At 52.4% G+C, this 21,692-nt stretch overlaps 7 protein-coding genes across 7 annotated transcripts; 4 read left to right on the forward strand and 3 right to left on the reverse strand.

Annotated features, from left to right (window-relative positions):
- Positions 1-48: 48 nt before the first annotated feature.
- On the reverse strand, positions 49-1,826 carry GT037_006834 (dna repair exonuclease rad1; the record flags this gene model as incomplete). The annotated part of the gene is made up of 6 exons (XM_038931881.1): positions 49-1,067; positions 1,131-1,291; positions 1,411-1,455; positions 1,524-1,578; positions 1,631-1,660; positions 1,718-1,826. 6 exons carry the CDS (start codon positions 1,824-1,826, stop codon positions 49-51), a joined length of 1,419 nt encoding a protein of 472 aa, XP_038785353.1.
- A 207-nt stretch (positions 1,827-2,033) lies between these two features.
- Positions 2,034-3,578, forward strand: GT037_006835 (bromodomain-containing protein; the record flags this gene model as incomplete). Its single annotated transcript, XM_038931882.1, has 4 exons — positions 2,034-2,055; positions 2,265-2,604; positions 2,661-3,486; positions 3,549-3,578. 4 exons carry the CDS (start codon positions 2,034-2,036, stop codon positions 3,576-3,578), a joined length of 1,218 nt encoding a protein of 405 aa, XP_038785354.1.
- Positions 3,579-6,662: 3,084 nt separating this feature from the next.
- GT037_006836 (uncharacterized protein) lies at positions 6,663-8,657 on the forward strand (the record flags this gene model as incomplete). The annotated part of the gene is made up of 2 exons (XM_038931883.1): positions 6,663-7,060; positions 7,115-8,657. The coding sequence occupies 2 exons, from the start codon at positions 6,663-6,665 to the stop codon at positions 8,655-8,657; spliced, it is 1,941 nt and encodes a 646-aa protein (XP_038785355.1).
- Positions 8,658-10,425: 1,768 nt separating this feature from the next.
- GT037_006837 (urea active transporter) lies at positions 10,426-12,656 on the forward strand (the record flags this gene model as incomplete). Its single annotated transcript, XM_038931884.1, has 5 exons — positions 10,426-10,496; positions 10,544-10,952; positions 11,000-11,102; positions 11,157-11,725; positions 11,775-12,656. The coding sequence occupies 5 exons, from the start codon at positions 10,426-10,428 to the stop codon at positions 12,654-12,656; spliced, it is 2,034 nt and encodes a 677-aa protein (XP_038785356.1).
- Positions 12,657-13,322: 666 nt separating this feature from the next.
- GT037_006838 (meiosis-specific apc c activator protein ama1) lies at positions 13,323-15,122 on the reverse strand (the record flags this gene model as incomplete). Its single annotated transcript, XM_038931885.1, has 1 exon — positions 13,323-15,122. The coding sequence occupies one exon, from the start codon at positions 15,120-15,122 to the stop codon at positions 13,323-13,325; it is 1,800 nt and encodes a 599-aa protein (XP_038785357.1).
- Positions 15,123-15,925: 803 nt separating this feature from the next.
- Positions 15,926-18,164, forward strand: GT037_006839 (uncharacterized protein; the record flags this gene model as incomplete). Its single annotated transcript, XM_038931886.1, has 2 exons — positions 15,926-16,313; positions 16,375-18,164. The coding sequence occupies 2 exons, from the start codon at positions 15,926-15,928 to the stop codon at positions 18,162-18,164; spliced, it is 2,178 nt and encodes a 725-aa protein (XP_038785358.1).
- Positions 18,165-18,429: 265 nt separating this feature from the next.
- On the reverse strand, positions 18,430-20,332 carry GT037_006840 (f-box tpr repeat-containing protein pof3; the record flags this gene model as incomplete). The annotated part of the gene is made up of 2 exons (XM_038931887.1): positions 18,430-19,842; positions 19,997-20,332. The coding sequence occupies 2 exons, from the start codon at positions 20,330-20,332 to the stop codon at positions 18,430-18,432; spliced, it is 1,749 nt and encodes a 582-aa protein (XP_038785359.1).
- Positions 20,333-21,692: the final 1,360 nt, after the last annotated feature.

Below are 21,692 nucleotides of genomic sequence, written 5' to 3' on the forward strand. Positions count from 1 at the left end.
TGCTGAAGACAAAGTCCATATTTACTGCCCGTGATTGCTAGGAGTATGCTATGATAGCATGTCTTGATCTCCACTTTCCTCACCGCTTCCAGTCCCGTTGTGGATAATGGTCTCATCAGCATCTCCAGCATCACCTTCTTCGTCATCCTCTTCCACGAGCGGGACGAATCGGAAGTCGACAAAGCTTACTTTGCCACCTGTCGCATTTCCAGTCGCGGTCTGGGAACTTGATAGACCACTCTCAACCTCGATCATGAATTGTAAACTCAGTACGCCTTGAGTGTCTGCCCGTATGCTGACTTTGGTCGCAACGTTCATGGCACGCGCAGCCTTCTGTATCAAGTTGAACTTGTAGGACGAGCGAAGTACAGTGTGGGGATCGCTCAGCTGGAAGGTTTCGAGCAAATTGGCTGCCTGATCTCCTGTCTCGCTATTGACGTTGAAATTTGTGGATACAGGAGTGCGGAAGGCGGAAGGCTGGGGCTGATTGTTAAACTCGACGCGCGCAGAGCCCAGAGTGCCTGACGATGCTAGGGCGAAGAAGGGTTTACCACGCACTGTTTTGGCGTACATGGTCAGCTTCTCCGGGCTTGTGGATGATAGTTCTTGTATTGCGTCGTATAGCCAGCTGCCTCGCATGATGACTTTGAGTGCAAGGGCCTGGCGGTCAAATGGTATCTCGTCTGCATATTCGGGCTCGTATGTCGTGAGGTCGCATTGCGTGCGTATGCTTGCCTCGGTGAGAGTCACAGCTAGTGGAGCACCAGGGCCATAGTAGCTTATTCGACAAAGGTTGTTCATGCCACCTAGTATGTTGTTTCCTGTAAAGGCTGTGCTGGTCGGGTAAGGAGCGTCGCGCGCCCATGGTGGCTTGGACGTGGAGGGGTCGGTGAGGCCGAAGATCTGGAGAGTCTCGAGGAGAGCGGGAAGGGATATCTGAAATGCTGGGGTGGTAGTAGATGGTGGCTCGGATTCGTCATCGCTGTCGGAGTGTTGGGAGTTGTGTAGTGGGGCAAGCGCATTGAAGGTGTAAGTTGTGAAGAGAGACTTGTCGAGGAAGGCGGAAGCTGTGGTCGCGTCAGTCTAGAGATGGGACGAAGGGACGAAGGGACGGTTGCGGGTAGGAGTACCTTCCATGACGCTTGCCTCATCGACAGCCAGCTTGATGCCAATGTCGCTGATGTGGACGTGGGCCTTGTTGGAGAAGGCGATGCAACGAAGGAGCAGGTAGAGCTGTCGCGCAGAGCCTGACACTGCCGTCAGGGTCGGAGGCTCGTCTTGATCCATGGTGCTGTGTTGTAAGTGTGTGGGATAGAGGGTATTGCGCAGGTGGTGTCTTGAACTTTTTATTGGTATTCCATAGATTGTACACAGAGTATGCCCCTAACGCCGGACCGAGAAGTAGGAAACTAGACGTAGACGCCGACTGCGCAAATCATGTAGACTGCACCGAAGCTGTTTGCCATCAGTCAGTCAGTCGGTCAGTGGTCGGTCGCATCTTGTGTCTTTTCGAGGCCACGTACCCGAATGCTAATGAGGCTGGAACACCGAGAACGGGGAGGTTGACGAGGGATTGGTCTGTTTGCGGATAAGCAGAGGTTCGCTGGAGGAGGGTGAAGGTGTCGCGTACTCATGCCGAAGAGCGTGGTCAGGACGAGGGCTGCGCGTCGTTAGTATAGCAGCTCCACCAAGCACGAGAGCAGAGCTTCCAGCATACATATGGCTAGCAGCACGAAGCCGACTGTGAACTGCGTGTTCTTTCCAATGGCAGGGCTGAAGGGCGAGGACGCAGCAGCCTCCCAGACGTCTACAAGTGGGCTCGACATGTTTCTGGGCGTGCAATTGGGCGGGATTCAGTGTCTCTTGCGTGAAGCTGCTTTGGTGGCCTTTGGTCCTCACTGAACCGCCATCGGCCATTGATTGGTGTGGGGCCGTTAGCGTGGGAGGCGCACCTTCCCCAACATTCACTCAACACCACGCGCAGGGCCGAGAGAAGGCGCGACTACACAGCTGAAAGCGCCCTACACCACAACATGGCGGGCGCAACCGATGAAGGTAAGTGTCCACAGCCTTTCACTGGCGTCGCCCATCTCCCATGTCTCCCCGCAACAACATCCCGCAGTTGCGCGACGTGTTGGGCTATCCCACCTCTCCGCCAACTTCACCGCTACCCATAGCTTCCCCCATAGCTCCTTCACAAACACGTCCATGTTCTCCACACACACCGCTCCACCAACTGCAAGCTAATCCGTCTTGTCCCAAAGCCAAGCGCAAAGCGACTGCCGACCCTCCCAATGGCTCTCCCAAGCGCATAAAGCAGGACCCCTCGACCCCCTCTGCCACCGACGATGCGCCCGCACCCCCCGTGAAACGCATAGTCCCGTTCCCCGAGAAACCTGCCGTAATAGAAGAGCGCAACGGAGAAATCGAATTCAGAGTCGTCAACAACGATGGCGAAAGGGAGAGCACTATTATCTTGACGGGCCTCAAGTGCATTTTCCAGAAGCAGTTGCCCAAGATGCCAAAGGACTATATTGCCCGCCTTGTCTACGACAGAACACACTTGAGTATAGCCATTGTGAAGCATCCCCTTGAGGTGGTAGGGTATGTATGCCCATTCTCCTCGTTGACAGTCAATTACTGACAGTATCATGGCACAGTGGCATCACATACCGCCCCTTCGACAAGGGTCAATTTGCCGAAATCGTCTTCTGCGCTATCTCATCGGACCAACAGGTCAAGGGGTACGGTGCCCATCTCATGTCGCATCTCAAAGACTACGTCAAGGCTACCTCGCAGGTCATGCACTTCCTCACCTATGCGGACAACTATGCTATTGGCTATTTCAAGAAGCAAGGCTTCACCAAGGAAATCACTCTAGAGAAGTCAAGATGGATGGGTTATATCAAGGATTACGAGGGCGGCACCATCATGCAGTGTAGCATGGTGCCCAAGATACGCTATCTGGAGAGTGGTAGGATGTTGTTGAAACAGAAGGAGTGCGCAAACGCCAAAATAAGGGCTGTCAGCAAGAGCTACGAAGTCCACGCGCCGCCAGCACAGTGGGCAAAGGGAGAGTTGAAAGCCATCGACCCCCTGACCATACCTGCAATCAAGAACTCGGGTTGGTCGCCTGTCATGGACGAACTCGCCCGCGCACCCCGCCATGGACCAAACTACAACGCCCTTCTTCATCTCCTCAACGACATGCAGAACAACAGCAACGCCTGGCCCTTCCAACAGCCCGTCAATAAGGATGAGGTGTTGGACTACTACGACGTCATCAAAGAGCCCATGGACCTTGCGACTATGGAAGAAAAACACGAGAAGGATCTTTACCCTACTCCCGAGGACTTCATCAGAGACGCTAAGCTCATCTTTGACAATTGCCGCAAATACAATAATGAGAGTACGCCGTACGCCAAGGCTGCCAACAGACTGGAGCGGTATATGTGGCAGCGGATACGTGATATTCCAGAGTGGTCGGTAAGTCTTCTATCCATGACGATCTACAATGCAAAATGGGACCATGGCTAACAAACCATCAGCATCTGGAAGGCGAACTAACAGGAAAGTAAGAGGTTTGGTCTTCCGATTGCTTTGGTTTTCCGCTGTTGGGCGGCCATTGTGGTAGCTTGCATCGTTTTATCAATTGTCTTGTTCTTGTTGTCTTTAGCGGCATTGGGAAGGGTGTCTGGTGTACGGTATGTCGTATTGATGAACGGGGGCTTGGCAGGCTCGTTATACCCTTTTTCGTACACATTTGATTTGAAATGTTCATATCTTCTCCAAAGAGTGACTGCCGTAGAGAAATTTGAGAGCTTGATTGTTTGGCAGTCACCGATCACAGATCAGGATAGACTGATGTTTCCAGAGCATCAGGCGACGCAAGCAATTGTTGCCTCCTCTGCTTTTCGAGGATTGAAGGACAAGTGTGTATAAACCTCGGTATTATAGCTACCATGGAGGAATTCATATTCTGTTGTATCTGACATGATTGCCGTACCACATAGAAGTGAAGGAGCAAGTTGGCCTCGTCTACTCGAAATATCGCACCTGTCTTGTGACAGGGCTTTGGCGTGAGGCGGTACTGCTTGCAACTGTACACAACAATCACTGATGTGATGTATCATTTCTGCGTGATTGCCTGTTCGCGTGTTTGCCTGCTTGCATTGATCTAATATAACAAGCCAAAGCGTGGTAACACTGAGCATACGTTCCTGATCAAACACGTAGGACCAGGCACATGGGACTAGGCACATCTGACTAGGCAGGTGGGACCAGATTCTGTGTTCAACCAAAACGAAGCGGTTGGTAACCTTGAACCAAGCCTGTGCGTTACAGTGCAGCCATGTCAACATGTTGTGTTCCGCAACCTTATTGTGGCGTTTGTAGCATGATTTATGGACTCTTTTGAAGCGTTCTGAAGAGAGGCCTTGCGGTTTGGCGATGTGTTGTATGTACGGCTACTGGAGGGGAGTGAGCCAACACGATGTGTGTATAGTGGCTGGCGAAGTGCAGTCTGCGTATACTGGATTCGGGACGTGTTTGGGACAATGTGCGGCGTGCGATAGCGTAGATTCTGGGTTTGTGAGCATCTATGGTACGAAAGCAAGTGGAGTGGGCGAATTCGTGGGAAAGACGTCCTCGCTGGGGTTAGAGAGAAGCGTAGTCTGACAGACTGGTAGTACCATAGCTCTACAGCGCAGGTTGGTTACCTAGACAGAACCCAGTAACCTTTGCGACCACTCAGTAGTTAGCATCTGATGTTTTGGACAGAACTGATTTGTGCACTTCGCCATTTCGAGGGGAACACCTCAGACTTGTTGGATGTGAGCATCAAATCTTGTCACAACTCATCCTTCGCAAACAGCCGATCACCGGACTGTAATCTCGTTGTGATCTGTACCCAAAACTGTTCGATAAATCCTACAGAAGAGCGCATCAGGTAGCCTCGTATGTGCTCGATGTGGTGTGCGTACAAAAACGTCCCTGACCCCTTGCCGCACCTGCAATAAGTGGGGACCCTCTTACAAACACTGATAGGAGCTGTCCGAGATGACGGGCATTCCGGATGCCAAAAAGTAAGTTACTCCGGTATGTGAAAACGAATCGCATCGATCATGATCCTACAAGTCGGAGGCTGATGGTAGGACTGAGGCTCCGCGGATGGCTGTGCCACTTAGTTGTTGGTATTCCGTGGTTGTGATTGTAGCGGACGCCACGCAAAGTATGATTATGTACTGTAAATTGTAACTGGTCGCTTCCCGTAGGGCGGGATGGTAAGCCTGACAGTGAGTTGTGCCGAGGGCGCGCCCTAGCATGTTGTTCCCTAACACGCCAAGTCAAAGGCACAAGGAGCAAAGTTTTCCAGTTCCCAAGCATCTGTTAGATGGTAGTCCTGTAACGCTGGTTTCACAGCTCATTTGGAGGTGATGCCAGCCCACACGATGGGCTACCGCATGGGGTTGGGCCCGCTGCGGGGAAGGGTCGAGGCTAGGAGGGCAAGCCCACCTGCGCATCTTGAATGACATTCATTACAGTACACTGCGTCTGAAACCATGTCAAGATCGCTCTGCAAGCCAAGAGAGCGGCTATCCAAAGTGTATACACAGGCGAGGTCCGCAACATGATTCGGCGCAAATATCTCGATGCGTGTCCTCGTGATAAGAACCCCAGCTCCCATCATCTGCAGGATACCACACAAGCGCGTTCGATGGTCGAGCGTGTTTAGCGCAGACCTGGTTATCGGAATGATGATGATAGCGTTGGCCGAGACCCGTTGGAAAGATAACCTTGAGGAACACCAGTCCAGCACTCGCTGATTGAGGCGTACGCCGTGTCTTACCATGGCGTTGGCGTGTGCCCCAGTGATTGGAGTGGGTAGGAGGGTCTTCTTGCGTCAGACACTGCCCTTTGGTCTGATCTGCATCCCAGAGGCTCCACAGTGCATCCACAACACAACGTACAGGCAAAAATTGACAACGGTTCGCGGATGGAGTCAAGTCTGATTTTGCCCCTGTTGTGATTGCTGCTAGATCCCGGTAATTGCTTCTGCACATGTCCCAAGAGAGCGGAAACGTCGACCTCGGGGAAGACGATGGAGGTTGGGTTGTAAGGACAGAGGTGCTGCTTCGAGAACGCCACGCGAAGCCGAAAAGAGAGCCTCAACCGAGGAGGGGCGCATATTCGCCGCCGCTTATCATAGACTAGGTGGGCGGTCCAGCACGTTCATCTCCGTGATTGGCCCCGGCGCAGACTATCAATGCTGGGGAAAGATAAGAACCTGGTCGGGGTTGCAGAAGCGCGGTAGGTCGGCCGGTACTGGGAGAGGTTGACACGAGAGACAGGACCGTGAGCAGCGAGTAAGCGAGCACCAACATGAGACGGTAGATATTCCAGAAAGCGGAGACGACCGGGAGCCAATGGAGCCCTGTACTACTGTGCTCTGGCCATTGCGAAAGAGGAAGTTGCCAAGTGACCGTCCGGAGCCCGTTCAACTGTTTGTCTGGGCCTACGACGGTGCGATCCCTCCACTTTGGTGGTAGCGCGAGCCACGGTGCGAAAATATATTTCCCGTGAGGGCCGACTCATAGGTGAGAGCCAACAGTTCCTCATCGTTCAACTCTGTTCAGGAATTGCCCTCGTGCCTACTCGTCGCCATGGCCGATGTTCGAGAAATATACACAACGCCCGGTGCTGGTGTCGCCCACAACAACGACCCGGCGCTAGACATTGCTCACGAGCACGAGCATCCTCACGTGCACCACAGCGCGCGTGCAGCCCACCCCGACAACATTGTCTACACCACTGGAACCACGGACGAGAAGACCAGCAAGTTGTTCCAGCCCAGCGCTCTTGACAGCCACCTCCACCAGCGCCATTCTGCAGGTGACGTCGAGAAGGCGGGTGGTTATGACTATGAAGTCGAGAAGGCCACGCGCAGCTCTTCCGACCCTGAGATGGAGGCAGAGAAGAAGCCCTGGTGGACTTCCTTCTCTGCTTTTTACAGGAAATTCAGACTTCCTGTGCACATCTTCCTTGGAGCGCTCTTCACCGGGTAAGGCGCATTTTTGTGTCCATTGTCTCGAGTATTTCGGGCTGACAGTATTAGATGGTGGATTGCCAGTGTGGTCGTGCACCGTCACGACAAGAACTGGATCATTCCATTCTTGTTTTGGCTGGCCATTATGATCCGCCTGATTACTCTTCACATCCCCATTACCGTCGTCACCAAGCCTATGCACTGGGTCTGGGCCAACACTGGAACGAGATTTGCAAACCTCATTCCGGAGAAGCTGCGCATTCCTGCCGCTGCCGCTCTCACTATCGCCGTCATCATTGTTGGATCTTTCGCCAGTGAGGAGAGTGAGGACAACACGCGTGCCAACCGCGCTGTCTCGCTGTTCGGTCTCGTAGTCTTCATCTTCGGCTTCTGGGCGACTTCTCGCAACCGCAGCATGATTGTTTGGCACACCGTCATCGTCGGTATGCTGATGCAGTTTATCATTGCACTGTTCGTCCTCCGTACCAAGGCTGGATACGACATCTTCAACTTCATCTCCGAGCTCGCACGTCTGCTTTTGGGTTTCGCCAAGGATGGTGTTGCCTTCTTGACAACCCCCGATATTGCGGCCAACACCTACTTCATGTTCAGTGTTATCCCCGCCATTATCTTCTTCGTCTCGTTCGTCCAGCTCTTGTACTACTGGGGTATCCTTCAGTGGTTCATCGGTAAATTCGCTGTCTTCTTCTTTTGGGCCATGCGAGTGTCAGGTGCTGAGGCCGTTGTCGCTTCCGCGTCACCTTTTATCGGTCAGGGTGAATCCGCCATGTTGATCAAGCCCTTCGTTCCCCACCTTACCATGGCCGAAATGCACCAAGTCATGTGCTCTGGATTCGCTACTATCGCCGGTAGTGTTTTGGTTGCCTACATTGGTATGGGCCTCAACCCGCAAGCCCTGATCTCATCTTGCGTCATGAGTATTCCTGCATCGCTGGCTTTCAGTAAGCTTCGATACCCTGAGACTGAGGAGACTCTTACCGCTGGTCGCGTCGTTGTACCTGATGACGATGAGCACAAGGCTGCCAACGCCCTCCACGCCTTTGCAAACGGTGCCTGGCTCGGTCTCAAGATCGCTGGTATGATCGTCTCCACACTTTTGTGTATCATTGCCCTTCTCAACTTGGTCGACGGTCTGCTCACCTGGTGGGGACGCTACATCAACCTCGACGGCGACTACGACCTGACTCTTGAGTTGATCCTCGGTTACCTCTTGTACCCAGTTGCCTTCCTCCTGGGTGTATCGCGCCAGGGCAACGACTTGCTTCTTGTGGCTCGTCTCATTGGTGTCAAGGTCATTACCAACGAATTTGTTGCATTCCAATCGCTTGTCGACGACGACCCGGAGTCCCCTTACCACACCCTCAGCCCACGCTCGCGCCTCATCGCTACCTACGCTCTCTGCGGTTTCGGTAACATCGGTTCACTGGGTACCCAAATCGGTGTGCTCAGTCAGATTAGTCCCGGTCGCAGCGGTGATGTCTCGCGTCTTGCTTTATCGGCTCTCATCACTGGTGTCTTCTCCACCTTGTCAAGTGCTTCGGTTGCTGGACTTGTGGTCCTCGACGGATCCAACTTCAGTTCAGGCTCATAGATTTCGAGCTGAAGTCGTACGAATCAGTGCGTTGCTGAGGATCCGCTGTTTGGTGGTCCTAAAATATTATGTTAGTAAGCCGTTCGGTGTAGAAGATACCCATCTAGTAGTACATGGATCCTGATAAGGAATGAATATTTTCACTTCAAAAATTCCTCCGCAAAAACTATGATTGCTTTGAAAAACAGAAGTGCTACGAATGTTCTGTATCCAAAAGCACGGGGTATTGACACAATATGACCTGAATTCTTCGCCCTTTGACAAGAATGCTACCTTGGCATCGCCCTTTTACACACGACATGTTACCTCAATTTGGTTAGCGTGTCCAAAAGTGGTAGTCCCTTCAAGCCGCACAACATGTAATCTCGCTTCTTAATTCGTATCCGCTTGTACGAGATGATGCCATAGTATTGAAGATGTGGCCATGGAGCGGAGAACCACGTTTCCGTGTTTTATGCAAAATATTATTTCGCTCTTCTGTTGTCGTTGCGATATGGCAGCCATTGGTGAGTGTATGCCAATGAGTGTGACTGCTATTACGACGTTGATGTTCCCACAGTGTCGTTTGCGCCTACGAGAGAGCCTGCATTGGAACATATTGTGATTTTAGCAAAAATAAGACTGGATCATGACGGAAGGTGCGGTAAGCTGTGCTGGTATTCGCTCCTGCTTCGCCAAGCTTGAGAGAGCGCCTTCCTACCACGGACGCCCTGTCAGTGCGCTCAAGCAACCTGCATGTCATCGTCTCAATTGTTCACTTCAATCTGGAAATATCTCATGTGTTTTGCACTCAGCGTAGATGCCGCACTAGGGTTCAACGCTCATTACGCGCTACTAAAGATTTCGATGCACGATGCATTAGGGACCTGTCAACGACGAGGTTGCTCCGACTGTCCCCGGTCAAAATCCCCAACGCTATCAGATGCAATACCAACGCGATTTGGCATCTGGGGCTGCCAATCCCGCCAAAAAGATAAGAAGTGGTTGACATCCAATAACCGGTCACAGATGGCAGTTAAGCGACGACGCTAACATCGCCGTTGGAAGCTTGACAGAGAGCAACAATCGCTTTTTCCGCCCTCCAACGTCTTTCCGGCATCTTGTCATCGAGATGCTAAGGCTTGGCCTATGGCTTGTCGCAGGTCGTGACTGGTATACTGCAAGTATGCGAACATTTGCCTCCCTTGATGTCATAATCTGCTCGCAGCTCACGACGTTTGCGCTCTATCTATCGCGAACAGCTAGCTGCCCAATCCGGAGAATCACAAAGCCGTACGAATCTACCATTGGTCCCAGCTCGTGCTGAGTAAAAGGTGTCACACAAAAAATCGCATCTTATCTACATTGTTCCGCCGCGTTATCGGGCCATGCCGGGGTGCGAAGATCGTTTCCACTCAAGACATGCGCCCTGCTGTTGCTCAACCCCACGAAAGCCGCCTGAACCATGCAGAAAGTCTAATACAACGGCCGCGATCGCTGACAACGTCAATTTTTATCTGCTGTTATGCACACTAGCCTTATGGCTGGCTATGCTTGCCTTGTGCGACCGGCCGATGAACGGTAGTGTTCTGGCTTTATCTTCGTCGACGTCCTCATTTAAACGTTTTGTGCCGTCGGCCTCTGACTGAAGCTTTTTGCATTGACTTTGAAGCGGTGCTTGGTCGTGAGCTTAAATATATCTAAGCTTCTCGTACCTCCTCTGGTGTAACAGTCCATTCTTGCTGACTGCTACAACCTTCCACCTTCGGGTCTTTTGTGCTCGCCCAGCATGAGTACACCTCCGCCGCTGAGCCAAGGTTTTGGCTATGGCATTGTGATAGGTTTAGGTTTTGCCTTCTCGTAAGTGTCATGTCTCCTTTCAAAAGACCTTTGCTGAGTTGTCATAGGTTTGGCATGATCTTGACGACATTCGTGCTGAAGAGATACAACTATGAACTCCAAACTTCCGAAATGTTCTCAACCGCTGGTCGTACAGTGAAATCAGGACTTGTTGCCTCAGCCGTAGTCTCATCCTGGACATGGGCAGCTACACTCCTCCAGTCTAGCGCTGTTGCCTATCGATATGGTGTATCCGGCCCTTTCTGGTACGCCTCGGGGGCCACTGTTCAGATTATTCTGTTTGCTACGATCGCTATCGAACTAAAGCGAAGAGCTCCTAACGCGCATACGTTTCTCGAGGTTATCAGGGCTCGTTATGGTGCTGTAACACACATTGTTTTCATGGTCTTTGGCCTCTTCACCAACATTCTTGTTACCTCTATGTTGTTGACAGGTGGTTCTGCTGTTGTGACTTCTGTAAGTGAATTCCTAATGTGATTCCATTCTCAAACTAACATACGAAGCTTACTGGCATGCACACTGCTGCTGCCTGTTTCCTCCTACCCGTTGGTGTAGTGTTGTACACCATGTTCGGAGGCATCAAGGCTACCTTCTTGACTGACTATGGTATGTCTCCTCTACCCTGAGTTGTAGGAGAGGATCGCTAAGTTCTAATTCCAGCACACACCGTGGTCATTCTGATCATCCTCTTGATGTTTGCTTTCACAGCATATGCGACCAACGAGAATCTTGGGAGCCCTGGCAAAGTTTTCGACCTATTGGTACAAGCCGCATCCGATCATCCCGTTGAAGGAAATGCCGGTGGCTCTTATCTGACCATGCGCTCGAAGGAAGGTGCCATCTTCTTCGTGATCAACATCGTGGGTAACTTCGGTACTGTTTTTTGCGACAACGGTTACTACAACAAGGCCATTGCTGCCAGCCCTGTTGATGCGCTGCCCGGATATATCATGGGTGGTTTGTCCTGGTTCGCGATTCCGTGGCTAGCTGCTACCACCATGGGTCTCAGTGCCATTGCTCTTGAGAACAACCCAGTTTTCCCGGGTTACCCCAACCGCATGGCTGATGCTGATGTGACGGCTGGACTCGTGTTGCCTACAGCGGCTGTTGCATTGATGGGATCGGGAGGTGCCGCAGCGGTATTACTTCTCGTCTTCATGGCCGTGACATCAGCTATGTCTGCGGAACTTATTGCTGTGTCTTCGATCTTCACATATGATTTCTACCAGGTAACCATACTTCTACATTACACTGAGCTGGTCCACTGATACTCTCTAGACTTATATCAATCCCAAAGCTACCGGAAAGCAACTCATCTACATGTCACACACCATGGTTGTCGGCTTCGCTGTTGCGATGGCAGCATGGAGCACAGGATTATACTACATCGGCATTAGTATGGGGTATCTATACCTACTTATGGGCGTAATCATCTCGTCCGCCGTTCTTCCCGCCACCCTCACACTAATGTGGTCCAAAATGAATTGGGTGGCAGCAACCTTCACCCCACCCCTCGGTTTCGCCTGTTCTCTCGTCGCCTGGCTCGTAACCGCTCAGAAGGAAAGCGGAGAATTGACGGTCCTTACAACCGGTGCCAACAACCCCATGCTAGCAGGCAACGTCGTCGCCCTGCTTTCGCCCATCATCTTCATTCCCGTATTCACATATGCCTTTGGGCCCCAAAACTACGATTGGCAGAGTATGAAAGCCATTCGCAGAGGCGACGACCACGATCTCGCACTCGCCGCAAACGTCGACATAGAACGAATCCCTGGTGAGCAACGACGCGCCATCCAAGCCGAGGAGGAGGAACAGGCTAAGTTACTCAAAGCCTCGCGTATCGCGCGCTGGTTGACCCTCTTCATGGCGATCTCTTTCCTCGTACTGTGGCCTATGCCCATGTACGGATCTTCGTACATCTTCAGCAAGAAGTTCTTCACAGGCTGGGTTGTAGTCGGAATCCTGTGGATGTTTTGTTCGTGTTTCGCAGTCGGGTTGTATCCGCTTTGGGAGGGAAGGAAGACTAGTGTTCGGACTTTCAAGTCAATTTGGGCCGATGTCACGGGCAGGAAGAAGCCTGGGAAAGGGCCCCAGATTGTGGAGGGCGAAGGGTCGGATACGCCGCCTGAGGCCATGGAAGAGAAGATGGTGAAGGAGTAAACACAGGTAGAAAGACGTTGACGCAGTGTTGCAAGTCTCTCGGGAACGGTGAATACTGTAAAACAGCTCCGCAGTGTCGGTTGTTGCAGTGATAGTACCATAATTGCAAAAGATTTGAAGAAGTTCAAATATGTTTATGTTTTCATTTTATCCAAGATCAAACGCCTGCCCATGTTCCCAGGTGTAACACCTTTCCAAGCGCATCAAAGCGCAGCGATTAAACCATGACAAGAAACTCCCTCGAAGGACTATAGACCGAGTCCGTCTTTTCCTAATATTCGTAGATGTCATGAACTTCGTTGTCCATAGGACGCTCGAAAAGCTAGTTATAAAATTCTCAACGCCTTGCAATGCTTCCGAGACGCCTCGCTTGCTGAATGTGGACAAAAAAGCCATGATCAGACCCAGTTGTACGCTTGACAGATGTTCCGAGGGTAGATGTGGAGAAGCCTTCCCCGTGTGAAACGGGGGAGAGGATCGCGTCACATACCCAAACGAGATGTGATACTTACCAACTTACCGTTGCGCGTAGAGTCGGATGAATAACACCAGCTTCATTGCGCAAGCCGGTAGTTGTAATGTCCGTGCTAGACACTTATTATTTGAGCCTATTACTCCTTCTAAATTCACAATTCCGATGTGAACTCTGTGGTCGAATGTGGTGGTCTAACGAATAGTCATCTGCTTGGTGGCGCTGGGCTTCATGGAAGCAGAGCCAGCAGCGGCAACGGAAGGCTGGCCGGGCTTCTTCTCAAAGATCTTCCAGAACTTGAGGGACTCGTCGGCAGCAGCGGTGGCAAGCATCTGACCATCAGGGCTGAGGCAGCTGTGGAGGACACGAGATTCATGGGCAGGGATCTCAGTGTTCTTGACACCGGAGGGGTAGCTCCAGACACTCAAGCTATTGTCGGGGAAGCCACCAGTGCTGACGATCTCCTTGTAGTGGGTGCTCCAGCGCAAGCTGGTGACCTGGGAGTCGGTAGGAATGTGGTTGATGCGAGCACCAGTAGTTGTGTTCCAGAAGTAGATTTGACGGTCGTTGGAACCACCGCCGGTGGCAAGCAGGTTGGATTGCCATGGGCACCATGAGACCGCCTTGACAGCAGCACGGTGGTTGGTCTTGGTGAACTTGGGAGCAGCAAGCGCGCGAGCATCCCAGATGTTGACCATATTGTCATTGGCGCCAGTAGCGAGCTGGGCACCATCGGCGCGCCACTCAAGACCGCAGACCTCTCCAGTGTGGGAGACGAGCTCAGCAATCTTGTGTTGTGCGACACGAACGTCGTGGTTGTACACAAGACCAGAGCGGGCACCGGTGGAGAGGATGTGCTTGTTCCATCCCATAACACCAACGCGGGTCTCGTGGCCGAACATGCTACGAAGCTTGGTCTGCTCCTCAACATCCCAGATCTGAACCTCGCCCGTGCCGAGACCAACACCGACGTAGGCACCATCCCCAGACCATTTGACGGATGAGATGTAGGTGTCAGCAGGGCACTCAAGGAGAGACGCCACTGAGCCGGAGTCAGCAGACCAGACGTAGACTGAGCGCTCAAGACCGATGGCGACCTGGTTTCCGGAAGACCAGTCAAGAAGGTTGAGGTAGTAGTCATCGACAAGACCAGGAGCATCGAGGACGCGCTCAGGTGCTGATGGGATGCGACGACGGCTCTGTGCATTGGCGGCGCTAGTGGGCTTGAGGGGACGGTTGTATTGCGAGCGAAGGTCGATGGGCTTGGACGACTCAGGTGGGGCAGGCTTGAAAGCAAGAATGCGAGTGTTTGTGTTGATGCCACATGCCGAGGCGAGTGTGGACTGGTATGCAGCCTGGCCAGGAGCAGGCTTTGATTTTGATCGGCTCTCCTCGTCGTCGTCCTCGAGGCTCAGACCCTCCAAGGAGAGTGCAACGTCCTCCTCTGACCCACGGCCACCGAGATCGAAAGCACTGGCGGCGTTGGCAAGCACGGTTGAGCCCTCCTGCTTGGAGCTAGACTTGGGACGCTGTTCAACATCGAGCTTGGCGGCACCGACACTACGGATGCCCTCGCTTGCCGTCCGGTTGGGGATGAAACGGTCGGCAGCGTTGTAGGCAATGCGAGTCTTGGTAGGGCGAGCGCGAATAGCAGCCGCCGCCTCCTTCTTCTCCTTCTTTGCCTTGGCCGCGGCAGCAGTACCGGATCCAGTGAGAGCCCACTCTGATACACCGAGTTCTAACCGGCGGGGAGTGTGTGTGTGGGAGCGAGCAATGTTGGACTTGGGGGAGTCGCGGGTGGTCTTGGTGACGGAGCGCTGGATGCGAGACTTGAAGTCGTTGCCATGGATCGACTCGTGTGCCTGCACATCGGGAGTTTGAGTGCGTGGGGTGCGAGGGGAGGGTGTTAGTGGTATCCGACCGCCGGCGGTACGGGTGTTGAAGACTGCAGAGCGCTTCTTGACCGGAGTCACGCAGACTGCTGTGCTTGCCATGACTGCTAGTGTCTTGCTGGACTGGGTTAGTTGGGTTCTTAGTACGTGGACATTGGTTGAGGGCATACAGTATATGATTTGGTTTCTGCTATATGTCGTAAGGATTAGTATAAGACAATGCTATAATCGATGCTGTGAAGTATGGATTCGAAAGTAATTCAGTGGTCTGCACTCTGGAGATGGAGATGCAGGGTTGTGCGGCTGGTAGAGTGTGTGGCAGTGGACATGTACGAGGGCAGGTATAAGGACGTTTAAGTATCCTTTGTTTACGCTTGCGTTGACCAGGTAACCGAGACAGGACCCAGACAGGACCCTGCGCGAGGCTGGCTGGACGACGGAACACTGGCCTCATGACATCACATGATGGTGTCCGGTTTATGAATCAGCCTGCATAGTCGCCGTGCCTCCGCATGGCCTTGCTTTTGCGTGCAGCCCCGATGATGGCTTCATGGTGTCTCGTCGTGGCAGGCTGCGACGCATCAGCATAGTTGCACCTGGTCGCATACTCACTGCCACTGACGGCCCGACGAGGTTTTAGCAATCGTGCATTGAATCTAGGAAAACTTGGTGCTCAGTGGCCAACTCTCGGGTGGCTCGCTACTACTCCTGTGGCCGTGGCAGGGCTGAGTCGTCGTGGGTCGGCGCTTCCGGTTCGAGCTAGGGCGGTGACGGGCGGCAATATGCACGGCCAGCCAACTCAACTTCCTCCCGTCAAACATTCTCGCAGCCTAGACAAAGGCCATCCCTGCCCACTGGGGCTTCTACCACCAAACTAACCTCACCAACTTCACCGCGCACGATCCATGGCACAACCACCCGCTCGATCCGCTTTCCCGTCCAACATCCTCAACCCCGCCCTTACCTCGACACCCTCGCCCAGCCTCTCGCATACGAACACGCCCGGATCCGCCAGCTCCACCAACAACACGTTCCTCATGTCTGCGAGCCCCGTCCGAGGCCGTCGATCAGCCGTGGAAGGCTACAAGCCCAAGATGATTTCGACAATTGGCGCCAAGCCCGCCTGCCTCGTCAATGCCTCCGTGACATATGTTGGCGATGACCAGATATACGCCTTCGGAGGCTTCGACCAATACACCGACGAAGTATACAACCACGTGCTTCGTTTGAACCTCGTTACACGACAATGGAACCTGGTCGACAACTACGGCGACATTCCAGGCGTACGCATGGGTACGTGCTCACCGCTCCAGTTCCACACAGTACTTGTATCTTGACTGACACCCCATCCTAGGACACACTGCATGCCTTTGGCAAGGCAACAAGCTCCTCGTATTTGGTGGAGAAAACGAGCACCGCCAGCATCTTGCCGACGTTATTGTATTCGATCTCAAAACCGCCCATTGGACGCAGCCCGAGCTCCACGGGCCCATACCTCGCGGCCGTGCGCGCCACTCAGCTGTTATATACGATGACAAATTGTACATCAGCGGTGGCCAGACTGGGCATGATAGCGTGCTAGACGACATCTGCTACCTTGACCTGAAGACATGGACCTGGTCTCGGACATGGAAATTCGTCCCTCGTTACGACCACGCCAGCTGGATCTGGAACGGTCGCATCTGGATATTCGGTGGCATCAACGACGATATGGAGAAGAACAATGAGATCTGGTGGCTCGATCTCCGCGGTAGCCCAGAGTTTGACCATGCAATGAAATATGGGACGGGCGACCGGCAACTCATCTCATCCCGACATCGTTACCCTGTGCCGGCTTCTGGCCAGCTCGCGACCGGCAGTACAGGCTACACTGCAAATTCCAGCGTTCAGTCGTACCACGGAATGGGTTCAAGTCGGTCACCCTATGTTGCGCCTGGGTCCATTTCGTCTCTCAGATTCCATTCCAGTCCAAATCTACCATCACAGGCCGCGGGTACGCATTTCCACATCTTCTCATCTGGCTGCATGCTGGACTTTGTCACTCCGGCAGAGCTGAGTTGCGAGACGAGCTTGTCTAGTCTGGAGCTAGACACTTTACGATGGCAGAAGCTCGCCGACGGAAAGGATCTTTACAGCCCCAACTACCGCTGGCACTATTGCACCACCAATCCTGAAGGAACACATGCATGGCTTCTGGGCAGCCCAATTGAGTCGGCCAACGATGGGAACCATAATGGTGAGTATCTTAGCGACGTTCTCGCCATCGACCTCCGCAAGTACGGCATCCTGGGTAACGAGCTGGCCTCGGACACGCGCTCCAAGATGATGCCCTCCTCTGACGCCAATGTTTCTTCGCATCTCACCGGCATCGGTGCCGATCTGTCCCTGACGTTCGACCAACCACCAGAGAGTGGCAGCGGCGCAGACTTCATCATAACGGCGGATCCTGATGATGATGATTATGTGGATGTTGCAACACCAGATCCCAATGGCTCGTCAACGGCTGTGAGTCCAGTCTCGCGGCCGATACACGTCCATAAGCTCATTCTACATGCTCGTTGGCCTCATTTCGCCCGTCTATGGAGCGCCCAGATGGCTGAGTTCCATTCGAAGAAAATGCATATCCCTGAGCCATATTCGGCAGTTCGGGCGTTCCTGTTCTACCTTTACACCGACAGTATTGCGCCGAATCCGCAGAATGGACCTAGCCTGAACGATGTGGCCGGCATGCTTGTCATGTCAAACATCTACGACATGCCTCGTCTTCGCCTGCTCTGTGTAAACCGTTTAGGCCGGGAGCTCGACATCGAGCACGCTGCCACAATCTGGGAGCGTGCTGCTACTGCTGGAGAGGACTGGCTCAAGCAGCGAGCAGCGACGTTCTGTATGCAAAACTTCGGTAGAATCGTCCGCACAGCAGGCTACCGTAGTCTCAGTCCCGCAAGCTTGATTGAGCTTAGTTGTGAGGCTACCCCAGAAGCGCGTGTCGTCGGTGGGGAAGATCTGGATCTGCTCAGCCAGCTTACCGGCCGCTCCTTTGGTGGTAGTAACCGCAAGCGGAGCTTGGGTAGCGCGGGCGTTCTCACTGCTGGGGAAGATGATGGCGAGGACGAGGTGGAAGATGATGGTATGGATGTGAACTAATCTTCTCTGGCAACTTGATTTTCCTGTTCTGTATCGTACTTCACAAGCATATTGGCGCGGCGTTGGTCACTTGGAGGGTAATTCGGAGGCGTCTCCCGGTCGGATTTGATATATGCATTGCGTGGGCGCGCAGAGATTCTAGGGACGGTGTTTGAGTTCATGGTCCTTTTTTTGATGGCACGCACTCACGATAACATGATTGCATAAGTATTATACCGCTATATAGATACATCGAGTTCTACTTCCGCTACTTTGGCTCGGTCCACTAGCCATATCGAATTCTTCGTCCGCCTTTCTGCTCTAACATCTGGCAACCTACTGATATCCCCTTCCGTTCTGCGTAATAAATAGCATCCCGCCCATTGATCTTGGTACAATTATTCGCTTTGATGCTCTGCAGCGTTGGAAGCCTATCCGCCAGCATCTTGATGGACGCTCCTGTGATATTAGTATGAGACAAGTCGATCGTCTTGAGTCCCGTCTTATAGGTGAGAAGTGCCTCGATTTCATCGTCGTCGCATTGCATAGTGGATATATCCAAGGACTCAAGCGCTGGTGTGAGAATCCGCGGTGATTGACCTAATATCGAGTTTTGACTCAGCGGAGTAAACAATCGGCTGTTGTCATCGAGTAAGCCGTGTAGTGACAATGAATGAAGGGCTTTCTCCGACAAGCATTTATGCGTTTCGCCGTTTTGCATACAGCATTCTAGTAGAATATCTATTCCGTTCGCATTTGCATTGAGGCCGTCGAAGCCAGATATGGTCAAGTCTGTAAGCTCTGGGACACAGCACCGCTTCAAGCTCCCAAATTCTGTTAAATTCAAGTTCCCGTGGCTGCCATTGTTGTCAAGAACAAGTCGCTGTAGTGTTGGTGGCAGCAACGGGAAGCCTTGCAGGTCCACCCGTTTCAACACTAGACTCTTTAGCGGCGGCAGCTGTGTCACTTCTCTGGGCCACCCTTGTCCGAATTGAAAGCCTTCCATGTTGGAGAGTGACAAGTTTTCAAGGCATGGTGTACGGCTCAGCAATTTGGTGAGTCCGAAATGAGTCGCCATGATCTGATGACTCCAGTGTATGCTAAGTGTTCGGAGGTTTCCAAATGAGATTGCCCAGTTAGTGGCGGATCCCAAGCCACTTGACGAGCTTGCCACTCCCCTCGTTGAGTTGAGGACTAGGTGCTCCAGCGCAGGTCGAGCATGCATTATCTCCACAGCAGATACCCCGCGAATCTCCGGATGTATGATGAGCGTCTTTAGATTTGAAGCACCCTTGACAATATCGAGTAACATAGCTGGCATGGTATGTGGTAGAGAGATGAGCTCCATTTCTGAAAGGTCCTTGGCGGCCTTCGCAAGGTTCTTGATGACGTCCAAGTGTTCGAAGCGGTGCACAGTGACGCGTGTCATGCGGAACTCTGAGCGTTTGAAAGCGATATTGAGAAAGGAGCGGGGAACGGGTCTGCGAGCACCGGAAAGATCGAGGTGCATCCAAAGCTTGGGCAGCTTAGAGAGATAGTCCCGCCACCCTTTGCTGACGCGCATGCAATTGACCATGTGGCGGAAGGAACAATATTCCAGTACCATCTCCGCTAATTCAGCAGGCAAGACTGTCAATGGATCGATGGCTGATGCAGGTGATAGTTTGCGTGTTTGCTTGTCGTGGAGTTGTTGCAATAGCTAGTAGCAGTCAGTCACGTCACTGAAGTGAAAAGCGAACTGCATCCATTCTTTGATGGGAAAAGTAACAGGCCAATTGAGCTCTCCTTCAGGTTGGCAACGGAAGTACTGCCTCCAAACGAACCGGAAGACAGGACAAGATCACATCACATACCTTGAAGTTCTTATCGCTAACTGGCACATTCTTCATACCATACTTGTAGATCCCAAGGGCTGTCTCGGGCTTTTCCATCTTCTCTAGCACACTTGCAGTGCGCAAATATCCTTTGACGTCCTTCTTGTTCAACCTGATCATCTCTCGGCCGTCTTTGACAGCAGCATTAAAATTGCCTAGTTTATCGTACGTAGCAGCCCGATGATCATACAGTTCTGCGGTTGGGCAAGACTCGATGCCTTTTGAGAATGTTTCCAAGGCCTTTTCATACTGCTTGAGCTTATAGTAGCTGCGACCAATTTCCTGGTACTCTTCTGGTAGCATTGTGCGAGCCATGATGGTCAGAGAAATGTATCCCAAGTAGGCCGATGTTGGACCGTAAATGGCTATTCTGATCGCGCAAAGCGAAGTGAGCTTATAGCACAGCAATAGTCAAACCCAGGGTAAATTGTCTAGTTGCGCAGAGATCGTCCGGCAAGGCCGCGCATTCACGAAATTAATCGTTCTGAAAAAAAAAAGGAAATGGATGTTCTTCGGAAATTTGTAGGTCGTTTCTATCCGTGGGTCTTTCGTGTGGAAAAACGTGATGTACCAGTTGCGGTATCGAAACGCGTAAGTGATGTGCTGAAGTACTGGCGACGCGTCGTAGACCCATCGCGCTAAAATGGCCAGGGCGGCTTGTGCGCACTGACCTCATCTTCCGTTGAGCTTGCTAATGCAGGCACCAATATCGTCCGCATCAACAAACACCAAGGCCAACGATCTGCATCACCCGCGATAGTGTTGATGTCTTGTTCTCTTCGCAGAGTGATACGTGTTCGGCGGCGCTTGACGCTCGCTACCCATATGCTAGTCTCACATCGGCACCAGCAACTAAGCTTACTATGTGACCATACTTTACGTGTGACACCAGCAGCATGATGCTGAATTACTAACACGATACAGATTGATTATCTACAGGACCGAATGTCTTTCGTTAAAAGGTCGCCACTAATCCGCTGGCGATTTACGGACGTGTCTGAACTAGAACAACTTGCAATATTGAAAAGGAGAAGCAAAGTCGATGCTAGGAGGAAACTCGTGTCTAATTGAGCTACGACTAAACATACCGAAGCCTGAAAATACTCGCGGTACGTCATGCCAACATACGTTCGTGCTGAACCTACTGAATACCTTTAAGCCATATGATCACTTTGGTGCAACTGGTGAAAACGAGCTTCTTGTTACAGAAGTGCCGACTACCAAACGACAAAGGAAGCGTCTAGGCTTGCTCTTCGCCTGGGTCTGAAAAAGCATACCAAGCGTCTTAGATTTACAGACAAGAACCAGGAAGATTGTTTCTGCTGATATTGTGAAAGACGTGAAAGTCAGCTACGAGGAAAAGGACAAGGGCCGTTCCGTGGACGGAAGAGGGACATGGCAGATGCACCGAGATATTGCCTCGGTCAATTGCCGGTGCAGACGTGGGAACGAACGAGGTGGGAATGAGGGAGTTCAAGGCGTCCAAGCCCGGACTCTCGTCCGCCCCTGGATCCGCTGTTCTGAGCCTAGCATTGGCAACCACTGGGCGATGCATGTTTGACCTAGTGATTTTAGCGATGGTGGGACACATGACTGTTGAGGAGGAGTAAATCCTGGAGATGGTGGGATCTCCGCATTGTCTTGGGACATCGGATGGAATTATCGGACATTGGCA

This window comes from Alternaria burnsii, assembly GCF_013036055.1.
Source record: "Alternaria burnsii strain CBS107.38 chromosome Unknown 731, whole genome shotgun sequence".
Lineage (NCBI taxonomy): Eukaryota > Fungi > Ascomycota > Dothideomycetes > Pleosporales > Pleosporaceae > Alternaria > Alternaria burnsii.